General features: G+C 44.5%; 1 protein-coding gene across 1 annotated transcript; it reads left to right on the top strand.

Annotated features, from left to right (window-relative positions):
• The first annotated feature begins 1810 nt into the window (after window positions 1-1810).
• On the top strand, window positions 1811-11249 carry eno1a (enolase 1a, (alpha)). The gene is made up of 12 exons (XM_086214588.1): window positions 1811-1903; window positions 4080-4186; window positions 5851-5946; window positions 6425-6483; window positions 6817-6886; window positions 8284-8417; window positions 8548-8770; window positions 9175-9372; window positions 10081-10282; window positions 10364-10472; window positions 10580-10638; window positions 10752-11249. Exons 2-12 carry the CDS (start codon window positions 4102-4104, stop codon window positions 10813-10815), a joined length of 1299 nt encoding a protein of 432 aa, XP_086070714.1. The 5' UTR covers window positions 1811-1903; window positions 4080-4101; the 3' UTR covers window positions 10816-11249.
• Window positions 11250-14870: the final 3621 nt, after the last annotated feature.

The raw sequence follows: 14870 nt of genomic DNA, 5'->3' as shown, positions 1-14870 counted from the left end.
AAGGTGTTTGGGGTAAATTTTGGTCAAATTATTATCACTTTTTTTAATTCAAGTAAAGCGATTAAAAAAAACATGCCAACATATGACATCAGCATACATATTTCCACAAAAATAGACAGATACACAGTCAGATGGCATCTCTCCTGGGTTTTCCTTTAAAAAAAAACTAAACAAAGCAAAAAAAAGAAGACAAAACTCACCCTTTTATTATGCTATTTTTTATTATTATTTTACTATTTATTATTATTATCCATTTCAGCTCGACAACATTCCATCCATCCATCGTCATCGTCATCTTCCTACATTAAGGGTCGCGGGGTTATCCCAGCGTCAACGGGCGTGAGGCGGGGTTCACCCTGGACAGGTCGCCAGTCCATCGCAGGGCCAACATAGAGAGACGAACAACCATTCACACTCACATTCATACCTACGGTCAATTTAGAGTATCAATCAGCCTAGTCCCCAATTGCATGTTTTTGGACTGTGGGAGGAAGCCGGAGAACCCACGCAGACACGGGGAGAACATGGAGACTCCACACAGAAAGATCCTGTGCCTGAGCCGGGACTCGAACCTGGAACCTTCTTGCTGTGAGGCCACAGTGCTGACCACTGCACCACCGTGCAGCCCCTCGACAACATTTAGGGCACGCAAATCAAACACAACAGAAGAAGAAGAAAAACACAAGTGCGTATTTTTTTTGTTAAATAGATAAAATATACAACAATAAAAGGCAAAGAAACAAACGCAGTAGCACATGGTGGGTTTTACTGATAGACCAAAGCAAATTCTTGCTTGAATACCAAAGGAGTCTTCCGCTACTTTTAAAAATAAATGGCTTTTATTTGACAGGAAATTGATTTACTACCGAAAACCGCGAGATCAACCACGGCAGTAATGCTGAAAATGTCTTTGCTACGCTTCAATCACGACTTCTCCCGTTGGTGGAGAAGTCTGCTGCTGCGGTTACGTGTTGCTGAGTGCGTCTGGACAGCAGATGGCGCAGTCGGAGTAAAGTCGCCTGAGTGTCAAGGTCACTGCAGCAGCTCCGGCCCTGGTGGATGCTGCACGAACTGACCGCACTGCGCAGCCGCAGAACACCATCGCGGAATGAAGGGACGCCAGAGGTCTCGCACTCACAGATGTGATTCATCCATTCATGCGCCATCAACGACTGTCGCAAGATATTAAACACACGCTTAATTAAAAAATCCTGGAATATATACCTGTGGTAAACCTTTTTCTTCATACCGACTGCACTTTCACCTGCTCTCAAGTTGAACATAAACCGGAGGAGGCAGTTAGAAGAAGGTCTCACTCCATCTTCATCAAACCTGCTGCTTAAGAAAAACTGCAAACTCACTTTCTCCACGTAATTATTTGAATCATTGATGGGGAGGGGGAGACAGAAGTAAGAAGCACAACCCCCCCCCCAAAAAAAAAACGTGGCCACAGGTGTCATGTGACCAACCACGTACCACTGCACCGGAGATCCCTGCCTGACTACTGGCACGTACGCATCCTGCGTCATCTCTCTGCATTCACCCTGACTAGCACAGACTACATTTCCCATGATTCACCTGACATGAGTCATGCCCGTACATCAACCTTTTCTCTCTCTCTCTGGATGATGTACAGTCCATTTTTTTTTCCACTCCTGCTGCTGGTGAACGTGAGTCTTTCCTCGCACACGCCCCCCTCCCTCCTCTCTCTCTCTCTCTCTCCCTCCTTCGCTCGCTCTTACCACGTGACTTGGCTTCAGCCAATAGCCTGGCCCCGAGGCCTCGTGCCGTCATGACGTCGTCCAGTTATCGTCGACCCCGGACCCTCGCGAGCGCCTTCTCTGCCTCCCCGCGCGCGAGAGAGACGCAACACCGTCCTTGCACACAGTTTAGGCCGGAAAAGGTAACTTCAACCGTTATTTATTCCCTCTTTTTTTTTTTAATTTTGTTCGCTTTTTTTTTTTAATAACGATACCAGTCCATGGAGATGTAAAACAGCTGGTTAGCAGCGACAGCGTGTCAACCAGTTAGCCACTTTTCCTTCTTTTATAAAAGGAGTACGTGATGTTCTTCATCCGCGAGTGTCGCCCTTGGTCTTCACCCTCTGCGTGATGAATGTTCCTTTTACTCCTGAATTTATTCCTCTTGTTTCATAGCCTCTATGTGTGTGTGTGTGTGTGTGTGTGTGTGGTGGGGGGGCCGGGTGGGTTAGTTTGTAGCCCCACCGTCTATTTTTAAAACGTCAGCTGGCGAGATGAGCTTCCTTTTAGAGCTGCAGCGTGTGTCTGTGTGTGCGCGTGTGTGTTTGTGGGTATGTGGGTGTGTGACAGCGTCAAGTTGCAAACAGCATGTCAAACCAGCGAGGAAGAGTCGCTTTTACTCGCAGACTGAAGGAAAAATGACCCTAGAAAACTGAAGCAAGCGGGATGCTAACTAGTTGCTGGCAGCAGACCGTGGGGGGGGGGGTGGGGGGGGGTGTCAGAGGAAAATTACTGCGGCTGGGAGAACTAGACATCTTTTCCACTGATGCTCGCTCAGTTTTTCAGTCCTGAAGACTCCCAGGATGCACTTGTGCACGTATTTGTCACGTTTGCATGAGTCACCGTGGTCCTACACGTATCGTTTCATATCATAACCTGATTATTAACACTCAAACATGGCGTCCCGACAGGTCAGTGTGGTGTGGGACTATTTTATTTCTAGGTGCAAGCTGCATGAACGTATCAGGTTCTAAGTGTGTAATTATTTATTTATCTGTGGGTGCCATTTTGTGCTGCCATCTTGCTCTGCCCACCTTCAACAGTCTTGCAGCAAAGGAGGAGTGTAGTATGTTGTAGGCTCTTTGATCCTGCCATAGTAGTAAATAGTCTGTAGTTCTAACAGCAAAAAAGTACTTTTTTTTCAGCAGAGGAATTTTAGTAAGAAGAAAGCCAGAGTGCTTGGAATTTACATGATATTTAAGTGCAAAAAAATGATAGCAGTGCCCCCCAATAAAAGTAGATTCAACTCTGCAGATTTAACAGTTAAATTAAATACCTGACTCTAAAAAGAAAAATCTACCAGATGTAACATCTGACAGGCTGATCCAGCTTTGCCAACTTTGAGAGTTCCAAAATTAAAAAAAAAAAGTTCCATGGCCATATTTCTGTGAGCATTTGTATTTGATACCAGCTTTGGCAACAACTGAATGATTTCTAAAAGCCTGGAAGAAAAAAAAAGAAAGAAAGGAAAGAAGTTGTTGGAGTGTTTTAGTGTAGCCAGCGGCTACTTTCCACTCTGCCCCACATAGAGCGAGTTCTCCCGTGAAAGGGGGTGTGGTCTAGTGGCTCAGTTTTGGAGGCTGCACTCAAAAGTTCACACGTGCCTTCAAAGTGTGTCGCTGAACATGTCGGTGCACGGTTCGAGGGAGAGTTTGGTATAAAACAAATCAATCAATGGCCGGCGTCATGTGTGGCCTGATTGTCTGTCCGGCTTCCAAACCCTCTCTGACCTCCACTGCTGGGATTCAGAGCGATAACTGGGCTGTGCGAGATTAGACCGCCGCCATGGGCCTTTCACTACGTATCTGAAACGTGATACTTGCACAAAAGAAGCCAAATATGCCACAGAGCTGTTTCTCACTATCGTTATCAAGAGTTCTCGACTGGTTGATGGCAGCAATCCCATGTTGCAATATTGTTTTTGTAATCTGATAGATTAAGTAAACTCCTGCAGTGACTTTTTTTTTTTTTTTTTGCTGCATGAGCCACGCCTCACTGTGACTAATACCTCTGCTTTCCAGACCGGACCACAACAGTTGGTTTAGGTAGTGAGCACTGCTAAACTGAGAAGGTTAACCATAAAAATCTATGAGACGAGTTACTGCTCAGTCTCCCGGCTCATTCTGCAGATTATATTTGGTTTTTGTACTGAGTTTGTGACTGCTCATTTAATTTTAATTTTTTTTTTTGCCAACTCACTGTTGGCCCTGAAAGAGTTAATGCAGTAAGTATGGATGCAGAGTGACCGGCGTCTGTCTGGGGGCTGCGGCTGCACTAAACTGACGTCTCCTCCCTCCCTCCCTCCCGCTTCATCTGCAGGTCCAGATCCAGAACCAGAAACATGTCCATCCTGAAGATCCACGCTCGTGAGATTTTCGACTCCCGTGGCAACCCCACGGTGGAGGTCGATCTGTACACCAAGAAAGGTAGCGTATGGATAGAATACTTCATGTACTGTCCTTGTGTTGGAGGGGATATTTGGTACAACAGACAGAAGTTGTGATGTTGAGAAAACTCAGTGTTTTATTTAATGAAATGTCAGTAGTACTGCATCGTTTGAATTATTCCTGTTTCGTCCAACTCCACCGAAAATCAGGTTTATTATCAGCCTCGTATTCCGGACGTCATGTCTTTTTTTTTTCTCCCCCCCCTTGCTACATTTTTTAAAATCCGTTATCATTAACCAAGATTATTGTTGTAGTAATTGATAGTTCTACATGCAACTCAAACTTTAAATACTGCTACACGTTTTAACAATTAATTTAGTCTCCCCCGTGACTTAGAACATGTAATTACCTCCCTCTGTGTGTACTTCTGCGGTGAAGACATGATATTGGAGGCTAAGTTTGAGACTTGGCCAGCCTGGCAGCAGTCTCAGTTAAATATTCTCATCCAACTTTACGCTCAGTGACACAGCGAAGCTGCTGGTTATGAAACACCCAAGCCTATGCATTCAGCTGATTCATTAACTAATGGACTAAAGGATTGCCTGTTTTATTTTGTTGTTGTTTTTTTTGTTTTTTTTCGTGCGCTACTGTGAGAGCTAAAACAAAGGACCGGCTGAACTCGATGAAATGTCCAGAGAATGTTAATGAAGTAACCTGAATGAGCGTTGACATGGAAGCGAGTGAGCCAGGCTCCATGGCCTCTCATACATGGGCGGCTCTGTTCTACAGCTCGCATGTCTTCTCATTAGTTTGGAATGGATGTTCACTGCTCCAGTTTACTGTAAATAGCACTTTTTTAACTTTTTGGGATAAGATTCCCTTTCCCATCAGCCAGGCCTGTTTTTTTGCATCATTGGACCAGCGGCGAGGCTGTTGTGTCTCTTATGTATGTCATTTGTTATGTAACAGGCTTTCCTCTCGGTCACGGTGCTTCCATACATCTGTGCGTGTCGTTCAGAGTGTGATTTACTTTCACTTTTATCGCTATATCATCCGTGTTGTGGGTTTTATTAATGCTTCATCTCTGTAAAAAGGGTAAATATTAAATACTTTGGATCATGTCTTGGCCTCAGCTACATTTTGAAGCCTAGTGGTTTGTTCCCGGCGTCCCACAGCTGCAGTTAGGCGATAAACTTCAACTCGTGGTCTAGACAGCACCTGTGCCCCCCACCCCCACCCCTAAATCCCCTCAGACTCACAACATCATTGCTCCGCTGGGCAAACTGAATGGATTTCCATTCCTCCCCAGTTTTTCTTCACATGGGCGGGACTTGCCGGGCTTTCATAGATGCACTGTGCACGCTCAGTTGGTGCTCTGTCTTTTCTTGTTGCATCAACAGTCCGCTGCTGCACAGCCGGTTTAACTTCCTCCTCACATTTCTCTCCCCGACAGTAAAACAATGGCTACTGGGACAGGAGATGTTGTTAACTGTTTGAATGGAGTCGGTTGCTTTGACTTGATGTTTTTTAATACTAAACAGCTTCTTATTACAGCGGCACTTTAACAAACATACTCTCAGAAACAGATTTGAGTACCATATAGACATCATTTCACAGTCAGATTTAATGTAAACGCTCAAACGCCATTCTGTCCGTGACAGTCCTTCTTGAGCATGACACCAACGTCCTCTGTGCCTCCTCAGGGCTCTTCAGAGCTGCAGTGCCCAGCGGTGCATCCACTGGCATCTATGAGGCTCTGGAGCTCCGTGACAATGACAAAACCCGCTACATGGGCAAAGGTGAGCTTTCTTGATTGATTCCCTCCCTGAACAAGCTGGATTCTGCTGTTCTCTCACGTCATTTGCAATGCTACTTTACATTCCGATGCCTGTCCTCCTCTCTTTCTGCTTCTGTTTCCTCCATCTGTCTTCCTCCTGTTAGGAGTCAAAAGGGCAGTTAAATATGTAAATGAGTTCTTGGCTCCTGCATTGTGTAATCAGGTAAATTAAGTGTGGAATAACTCTTTTGAGGGATTGCTGTGTGCGGCGAGCATGAAGAATGGGCTTGGAAACTAACCTCGGCGGGCATTAACAGATGTTCACAGACCAATCGAAGGAGAAAAACCTCGAATGAACAACACTATCATAGACGCTACTTCAGTTATCAGTACTTAACATCCACGTTAGTTTGGGTGGCGTGCTCTGTGGTCATCTGTCTCCCCTGCTCTGCATGGTCGTCCTCTGCCTGGGTCAGTTATGGTCTGCTTGTCCCTTGCAGGTGTCTCAAAAGCTGTTGAGCATATCAATAAAACAATTGCACCTGCACTGGTTAGCAAGGTAGGACCATTTATTGTTTGACTAATATTACTGTGTGCAAGTAGGAAGTAGTTGGAAATAAGCCCATAAATGCTGCAATTAATTAGTCTGTTTCTTTCGTAAGATACAATATTGATGTGTTGAGCTGTGATTTCTTTCTGAAAATAATTTACATTCTGTACACGAGCTGTAAACTTTTGCAGTACAAGGCTTTGATTGTGTAGTTGGGAGATGCTGTGATTACTCTTAACATTGCTGTTTTTTTTCTTTTGTCCAAACTAACAAGTAAAAATGAACTCAAATTTACTCTCAAACGAGCAGTATAACTAATATTCTTGTTATGTCACTTTTTAGGATGTGAACGTAACGGAACAGGAGAAGATTGACAAGCTGATGCTGGACATGGATGGCACTGAAAACAAGTGTAAGAGGACAATTTACATGCTAGAACAGTGGTTCTCAAATGGTGGGTTGAGGACTAAAAGTGTGTCATGGAGGTGTGCGTGTGTGTGTGTGTGTGTGTGTGTGTGTGTGTGGGGGTGACAAATGACCTTAAAACCTTCACATAATTTATGTCCCCACTTTTATTTTGAAGGACGTTCACCATGATGCAGTGCATATGCAGTAGCAGCATCGGGCTGCATTTATCTGAGTATTTTTACATGAAATATACCTATACTGCATATGGATTTTCTTACATTGCACATATTGTGCAAAGTATGACAGCAAGTGTTTAGTTTGTTGAAAAAAGTCTGGTTATGCAGTAATGAGTCTGTTTCTAGTCTTACGATAAAGATCTAAGCGCTACTGGTTGAACATTCTTCACAGTATAAAGCTGTTCAGTTCAATTTGGATTCTTGAAACCTGACCAGCCCTGCAGTAATTGGTTTATTCTTCCTGAATAAGGCTGTTTATTGAAGTGGTTGGCGAGTGAATGTCTGATCATGTGCTGCCATCTGCTGGACATTTTGGTAGACCATTATAAAGTGTTTTTAAACTCAAGAAATTGGGGACATGACTTGTCATTTAGGATAAAAGTGGGATCCTTTGGCTTGACCAGTTGAGAACCTCTGTTTTATAACACAGTAATTGTGTCCAAGCTACAGTGCACAAGCTACAAAGAGTTTGTGTGTATGGTGACATTCCCGCGCCTCCAGGAGGATGCACACTGAGCATGCTCCATGGGCAGAGCAGGAGCGTTACACCTACACTGACTGAGCTGGCTACTTTTAGCTTGCCCTTTGCTAACTTGATTATGGATGAATAATTTAATTATTTGGCTCTTGTAGACTATCCGAAGGTTGTAAGGCTTAATGGATTTAATTGGGTTAGTGAAATGAGTAACATCTCAAGGACCGTGTAGAACTCCAATCAAGCTATCCACCGGTTTCCAGCTGTAACAATGAAGACTAACGCTGGAGCCCATGACACAAACAAGTGTCAACCGTTGTCCGTGCTGCACTATAGCTTTAAATCTAATACAGCACGGGCGGCATGGCTCAGGGGTAGAGTGGCCGTCTAACAGCCGAAGGGTCGCTGGTTCGATCCTCGACCCCGGTGACCATGTCGAGGTGTCCTTGAGCAAGATACTGGACCCATAATTGCTCCTGATGAGTAGGTTGGTGCCTTGCAGGGCAGCCTTCACCATCAGTGTGTGTGTGTGAATGAGATGACACTGTAAAGCGCTTTGAGTGCCACTAAGGTAGAAAAGCGCTATATAAAATTGAGTCCATTTAATACCAATCAAAAGGAAAACTGACACAATATATGTGTTTTTTTTTTAAATGAATTTAATATCAAAATATGTCTATTCACCCTCAGCTAAGTTTGGTGCTAATGCCATCCTGGGCGTCTCCCTGGCTGTGTGCAAGGCTGGGGCAGCAGAGAAGGGCGTCCCCCTCTACCGCCACATTGCTGACTTGGCTGGCAACCCTGAAGTCATCCTCCCTGTGCCTGTGAGCATATCAGTGCTGTTACCTAAGTCATGCACCACACAGGAGTCCTAACTGATGTAGCCAAAAAACCCCAACAACTATATAAATTCATTAGGCTGAATGCAGTTCCTCTCCTCCCGCTTCCTTCCAGGCTTTCAACGTCATCAATGGCGGCTCCCATGCAGGCAACAAGCTGGCCATGCAGGAGTTCATGATCCTGCCGGTGGGAGCCAGCAGCTTCAAGGAGGCCATGCGTATCGGTGCTGAGGTCTACCACAACCTGAAGAATGTCATCAAGGAGAAATACGGCAAGGATGCCACCAATGTAGGAGACGAGGGAGGCTTCGCGCCCAACATCCTGGAGAACAAAGAAGGTAAAAGGAAACTGTCTTTTTATGGCTGCAACTGTGTGAAGTTCATTACAAGTCAACCGACATCCAGCTCAATAAATCACCAGTTATTTTAGGAAAAGTTAAGTGGATGATTACAGGCGGCTGTTGCTGTGCGCCTTCACCAGTTCACTCTTTTAAAGCATTACATTCTTAGACCTCCCTGGGAAGCTCTTTACTTATCATGTCACTCTCAGGCTGACATACGGTTTCTAAATTAAGGCCTCCCCCCAGCACGGGGAGCATTTACTGCCAGCCCGAGCCTCTGACCCCAGTGTCAGGTCAAGGCGCTGATATGGCAAATGCCCCAGTGGAGCAGAAAATGAATGTTTTGATGTATTTGGAAACATGTCTAGTCAAACTCTGACTGGAGTGATGGTTTGTATCAGCTCTGGAGCTGCTGAAGAATGCCATCGCCAAGGCCGGCTACACTGACAAGATTGTTATCGGCATGGACGTGGCTGCCTCTGAGTTCTACAAAGGGGGCAAGTATGACCTGGACTTCAAGTCCCCCGACGACCCTAGCCGCTACATCTCCTCTGACAAGCTGGCTGACCTCTACAGGAGCTTCGTCAGTGATTATCCTGGTGGGTATTAACGCGCAAAACTAGCTATTCCGATGCTTGCTTCTCCCCAAAGTGTCCAAAGTATTTTCAGCCGATGAGACATTTTCTAAATATAGCAAGAAGAGGACAAAACATGCAGGACACGCAGAAATGTAACAGTAATCTTTGGGATCCTTTAAGTCCAGGGTGTAGATTTTAAATATGAGATTACAGCCTGTAAATCATGAGGTATGAAATGATGAGTTTGTGCACATGGAGTTCTTATCGCTGCATCATTTTTTTAACGCACTGGCAAGAGATTTGCTGTAAAGTTCTGCCTCTCTTGTTCTCTCACGCCCACATACACAAAAAGTGTTGAATAAACTTGAAAACACATAGAGGAAAATACAGATAATGTGGTGGAAGCTAATGGTTCTTCTGCCTGTAGTTGCCTGCAGTTAAAAAGTGAAAAAAGAAGGTCCTCGACCAAGGAGTCAGTGCAGACAGTCAAGATAAAGATTCCCATTCTGATTGCAAGAAATAATTCTGGTGTGACAGTTTTAGACATTTCAGGGGCACGTTGTTGAAAAGTTTATTCTATAGTCGTCGCCATGGAGTTACAAAATAAACACCTTTTTTTTCCCAAACTGCCTCTAAATTTGAAATGAAAACATTTGAGAAGCAGCCGCTGTAAATAGGCCTCCTGCTGGATTCCAGAGCATTGTTCATGGTTCCGTCCCATCCTTACAGTTGTGTCCATCGAGGACCCCTTTGACCAGGACGACTGGGCTGCATGGACCAAATTCACAGCCAGCACCTCTATCCAGGTGGTGGGTGATGACCTCACTGTCACCAACCCCAAACGCATTGCCAAGGGTGTGGCTGAGAAGTCCTGCAACTGCCTGCTGCTCAAAGTCAACCAGATCGGCTCTGTCACAGAGTCCCTGCAGGCGTGAGTGTCAGCAGCGCAGCAGCGGGATCACATTTGCTGCTAGCTAGCTAGCTAGCGGGGCTAACATGTCTTGTCTTTTAGCTGCAAGATGGCCCAGAGCAGCGGCTGGGGTGTGATGGTCAGCCATCGCTCTGGAGAGACAGAGGACACCTTCATCGCTGACCTGGTGGTCGGTCTCTGCACCGGACAGGTGCGTCTTTTCAGATATGAAGTACAACGTTGATAGCAGAATATTCCGACCCCACAGTGTTGCTGTTGGATTCCAAACTACATTTTTTTTTATTGATTTGTTTTCAGATCAAGACAGGTGCACCTTGCCGATCCGAGCGCTTGGCCAAGTACAACCAGCTGCTCAGGTGAGTCCAGTCCTGAAATAACTGCATTCTTTTCTTGACTTCATAACAAAATTTGAAGGCTAAAGCCATAGACTGTCCATCTAAGTAGACTGTTGTCACTCTCTTTCTCTCAGGATTGAAGAAGAGCTTGGCGACAAGGCCCGTTTTGCTGGCGAGAACTTCAGGCACCCAATCTGAGCTGGTTGTCCTCCTTGGGCCTCTGTGTCTTCATTACTCATAAATTAACCCCAACACGTAAACGCCACGCTAGGTCGCCTGCCGCCTCCGGAGAGACGATGGAGAGAACACCACTGAAATCCAAGGTCCAAGTCTGTGGCGTGGAGAAGATCCAGAACGTCCCAGAAACAGCCACAGTTCAGCTCATCCTCAAACTATGCTTCAGCTCCTGGATAGTGTTTGTCCCCTTGTTTGTGTCTGTGAGAGACTTTTGTTTAGCTTCTTGTGAGTTGTAGTGATTCTTGGTCTCCTGCTGAGTATCCGAACTACTGTAATGTTAATACGACTGCCTCGAGTGGTGGTAAAAGTACTCTATGTGCAATGTGTCGCATCTGACAGGTCTTGTGTTGCTGTAAGCGTTGGCAGAAATATGTAATAAACAATTCACTTTGAAATCGTGCGCGATTTCTTGTTTTCTACATGATGTAGAATTGTGAGGCTAAAGCGCTTTGTGATATTCTGATGCAAGTTTAATCACGTATAAGTTGTCTAATTGACAAAACTGAGAGAAAACCTGTAGAAACAGGAATTTAATCGGTGTCTTTATGCCAAAACTAATCACAATTCATAGCTTACGTTCAGATAAAGTGGAGCAAAGGACCTCTTCAGTTACTGGTCTTGACTGTAGGGTTTAGAGGTAATCAGAGCACCACTGGGAGGCAGAAACTTGAGCTCAGTGCTCCAGGACGCCATTTCTGTCCCCCCTGGGTAAGAGAATCCACACGCTCCACGCAAGCTCTTTTTTGTACGGAGCCTTTCAAAGATAAATGAAGGTCTATTCACCAGTGGTGTGTGACCACAGGGGATTGGCAGCTGGGTCTGTGCCACACCACTTGAACCTGAAAATTTGCCATTCTTTTTTTTTTTTTTTTTTTCCCAGGCATCACCAAGGAGATGTATTCATAATCACAGGTACAAAGACAGGACAAAGTATCAATTATAGTCTGTAAATGACTTCTGACGTCCCCCGCCGCGTGAAATCTGCGAGCTTAATCTCAAAAAGTATTTTACAGAAGCACTTAACTTCAAGAGAGTGACAGTAGATTAATAACAGAGCAAGTTTCTTTTGAGGCTCTGATGCGGCATTTGTTGTCTTTGAGACTTGCGCCATCTAGCGGTCAGGCATCTTCTGTACACTTGTGTTAAATGTCGCCCCCCTGCGACACAAAGAATGCTGTAACACACTTATGACAATGACAAAAAAAAAAAATTTCAATCAGAAGAAATGACCGTTTCTCATAATTTCTGGTGTTTATACGTATTTTAATTCAATATTATTATTATTATTATATTATTATTGTTGTTGTTGTCGCTATTGTCATCACTCACTCCTACCTCTACATTGGTTTCCATGACAAAAACAAACAAAAGATAATTAAAGTTGCCATCGCGTGTTTCCTCTGCAAATGTTGCCAAAACCTCCAAATTAATCAACAGAACTACAAAACCCGCGCACAGCGAACATTGAGCGCATGCGCAATCAAGCGAAGACGCTCGTATTGCGTTTTGTTTTACTCTGTGAATAATTATCTTCAATAATCTGTCATTGTATTCAATTTTTTTTTTTAGGTTAAAACTGTTCTCTTCAAACTTTTGTCACGGTGTCTCATAGCTATTTTCCTTTTTTAATTTTACTCTTTTGTCAATAGTGCTGTTCATTTAAAAGAAAACACACACACACACACACAACCCCCCAGGGGTGATTGTACTGTGGTGGTTTCAAGGTTTATGAACAAAAACAAAAGCTGCACAGATGATTTTGCACATATTTCCCCTCCCTGTGTGGATGTTCCCAGTTCTGGCCAGTGGGTGACGATATTTTACCGGCTGAACTTTGAGAGCCCCCCAACTGTTCTCACCCCAACATGAAGAAGGATGCTGTCATGCTGAGTGCCTCTCCACACACACGCACACACGCACACGCACACGCACACACACACTAGTCTGAGCATCCTGGCAACGATTTCTCCCCTCTTTATTTCCAAGTCCATCATTTATGACACTGTTGTATCCAACGTGGTCCGTTCCGTTACACGTTAGCTGCACCAGAGCGGACACACAGGTGGCACTGCAGCCGTGGAGGTGCTACCCCTGTGTAGTGGCGACACTTGGCTAACTAACGTTGGCTAATTGCCCCGCCGCTGCCGCCGCCGCCGCCGCTGCTGCCGCTATTGTTTGTTGTTGCAGTCTCTCCTCAAACAAATCCCAGATGTTGTAGCTCAAGCCCTGTAAGGTAAGTGCTGTCACGTTCAACCGGCCGTCTAACGCGCTTTTGGCGATCCCAAGCAAACGAGGAAGAGATGACACGGGAGGAGATTGTTTGTAAACGCCGGACTGTTCACCAGCGCTTTGCTAGCTATTTGGCTAATTTGCCTGTTAGCATCAGCTAGCCAGTTAGCCGATAGACTTGTTTGCCCCTTGCTGTTGCAGGTTACCCCGTTAGCGGCTAGCGGCCAGTGACTAGCACTGATTGGGAATGCCAGTCAGGGGCAGTGTAATCTCTGGATACCAACAGCCCATTGACACCGGTTACCACACAACACAAGCAGCAAAATCGAGATTATTTTTCATACCACAGCGGTTGTAATATTGCAGTACCATGACGTGCATGTAACAAACACAGAAAGCATTCCCCCCATTCTGAATAAGCCAGTGTAGTAGATCTGTTCCAGGGAGTAGTCTGGGACCAGTCAAGCTATTGTCATTAGCTCATGGAAACGTTAGCTGCCAGAGCTAACTTGCTGTCTTTGTGTGCCAGACTTGTGTTCAATTATTATCTTGCTCGGTTGATTTTTTTTCTCCCCCCCCCCCTCCTCTAGTGTTGTCTGGGTTTGTCTGAACAGAACAACGTTTAATTAATGGAAACAACTCGGGCCGACGGTTGAAAATGAGGATGGGAGGCTTGTAAAATATTGGAAGAAAAGTGTCAACAAATGGAAGGAGCAGGATTGTCATGATCACTTTTCTCCTCATGCTGGCTGAGGAGTTCTCAACATCTGATGTGGTGGCAGGAGAACGGGCTGTGAACAATTACCTGGCCAGTGCCTTTTAATCTCTGTTTTTTAAAAATTATTATTTCTTTAACAAAGTTTTACAAAGTTATGACGTTTTACATTAGTATTTTACAATCTGCAATGGTGATAGAGAAACCGCTGACGTCTGTGACCACAGAGACTGGGCCTAACCTGTGCTGAGAAATGATATTACACAATCTGGTTCCTGGCCATATCTTTAATTGAAAGGTAATTTTATTAAAGGTGCAGTTGGTAGTTTGTTGACCTCCACCGGCAAAAGTTATCGCCATGGTAACAGCGCTATTGAGCTGACTGTTCAAAAGAACAATAAGACAGTGTGTTGAGCCTGATATTGCTAGTAGCAACAACTTAAATTCCATCAGGAGAAACATTCTTCTTTTCTTTTTTTTTTTTTTTTTTTTTTTAGTGAAAATAACTTTGTCATATTACAAAGCTGATGTCGTTGAGTTTTATTTATTTATTGTGTCTTGTTGTGGGGAAATCCTGCAGATGTGCATCTTGTCTTTTTGACGTATAGGAAAAAAATAAGTGACCGTCTAACAACACAAGGAGGTGGCACTCGCTGAATTTTAAATGCAGATTAAAAGAAACTCCAAAGATTAGTACTCAAGGGTGTGAGGAAAAAATATACCACCATGTATTAAAAAGCAACACAGAAGAGAGAGTAACATTGTTTGTGAGTGTGTGTGTGTGTGGGGGGGGGTACCAAATTATGTATACTAGGTCCATCTTCCATCTGCCTAACAACACAAGATGTCCTGTCTGCTGTGCAGTTAGCAATTTGTTGGTCCCACAGAATTGTAATTTTTTTTTTTGGACTTCTTGAGTTTTCGCTCATCCATCTTTTTTGGAGAGAGATCATACATTTACGTGAAGCCTGGCTGGGAGCTGTGGTTTGTGCAGCAAAGCCTCACCACTTTCGTTCTGTTTTGTTACTTCTTTATTGTAGAATGGATAGTAGGGCTGGGCGGTTTATCGAAT

The sequence above is a fragment of the Aulostomus chinensis genome, chromosome 9 (assembly GCF_037954235.1).
Source record: "Aulostomus chinensis isolate RoL2024-O1b breed Wild chromosome 9, RoL_Achi_v1.0, whole genome shotgun sequence".
Lineage (NCBI taxonomy): Eukaryota > Metazoa > Chordata > Actinopteri > Syngnathiformes > Aulostomidae > Aulostomus > Aulostomus chinensis.
The sequence above is the reverse complement of the archived record's forward strand: the minus strand, read 5'-3'. Positions and strand labels throughout refer to the sequence as shown.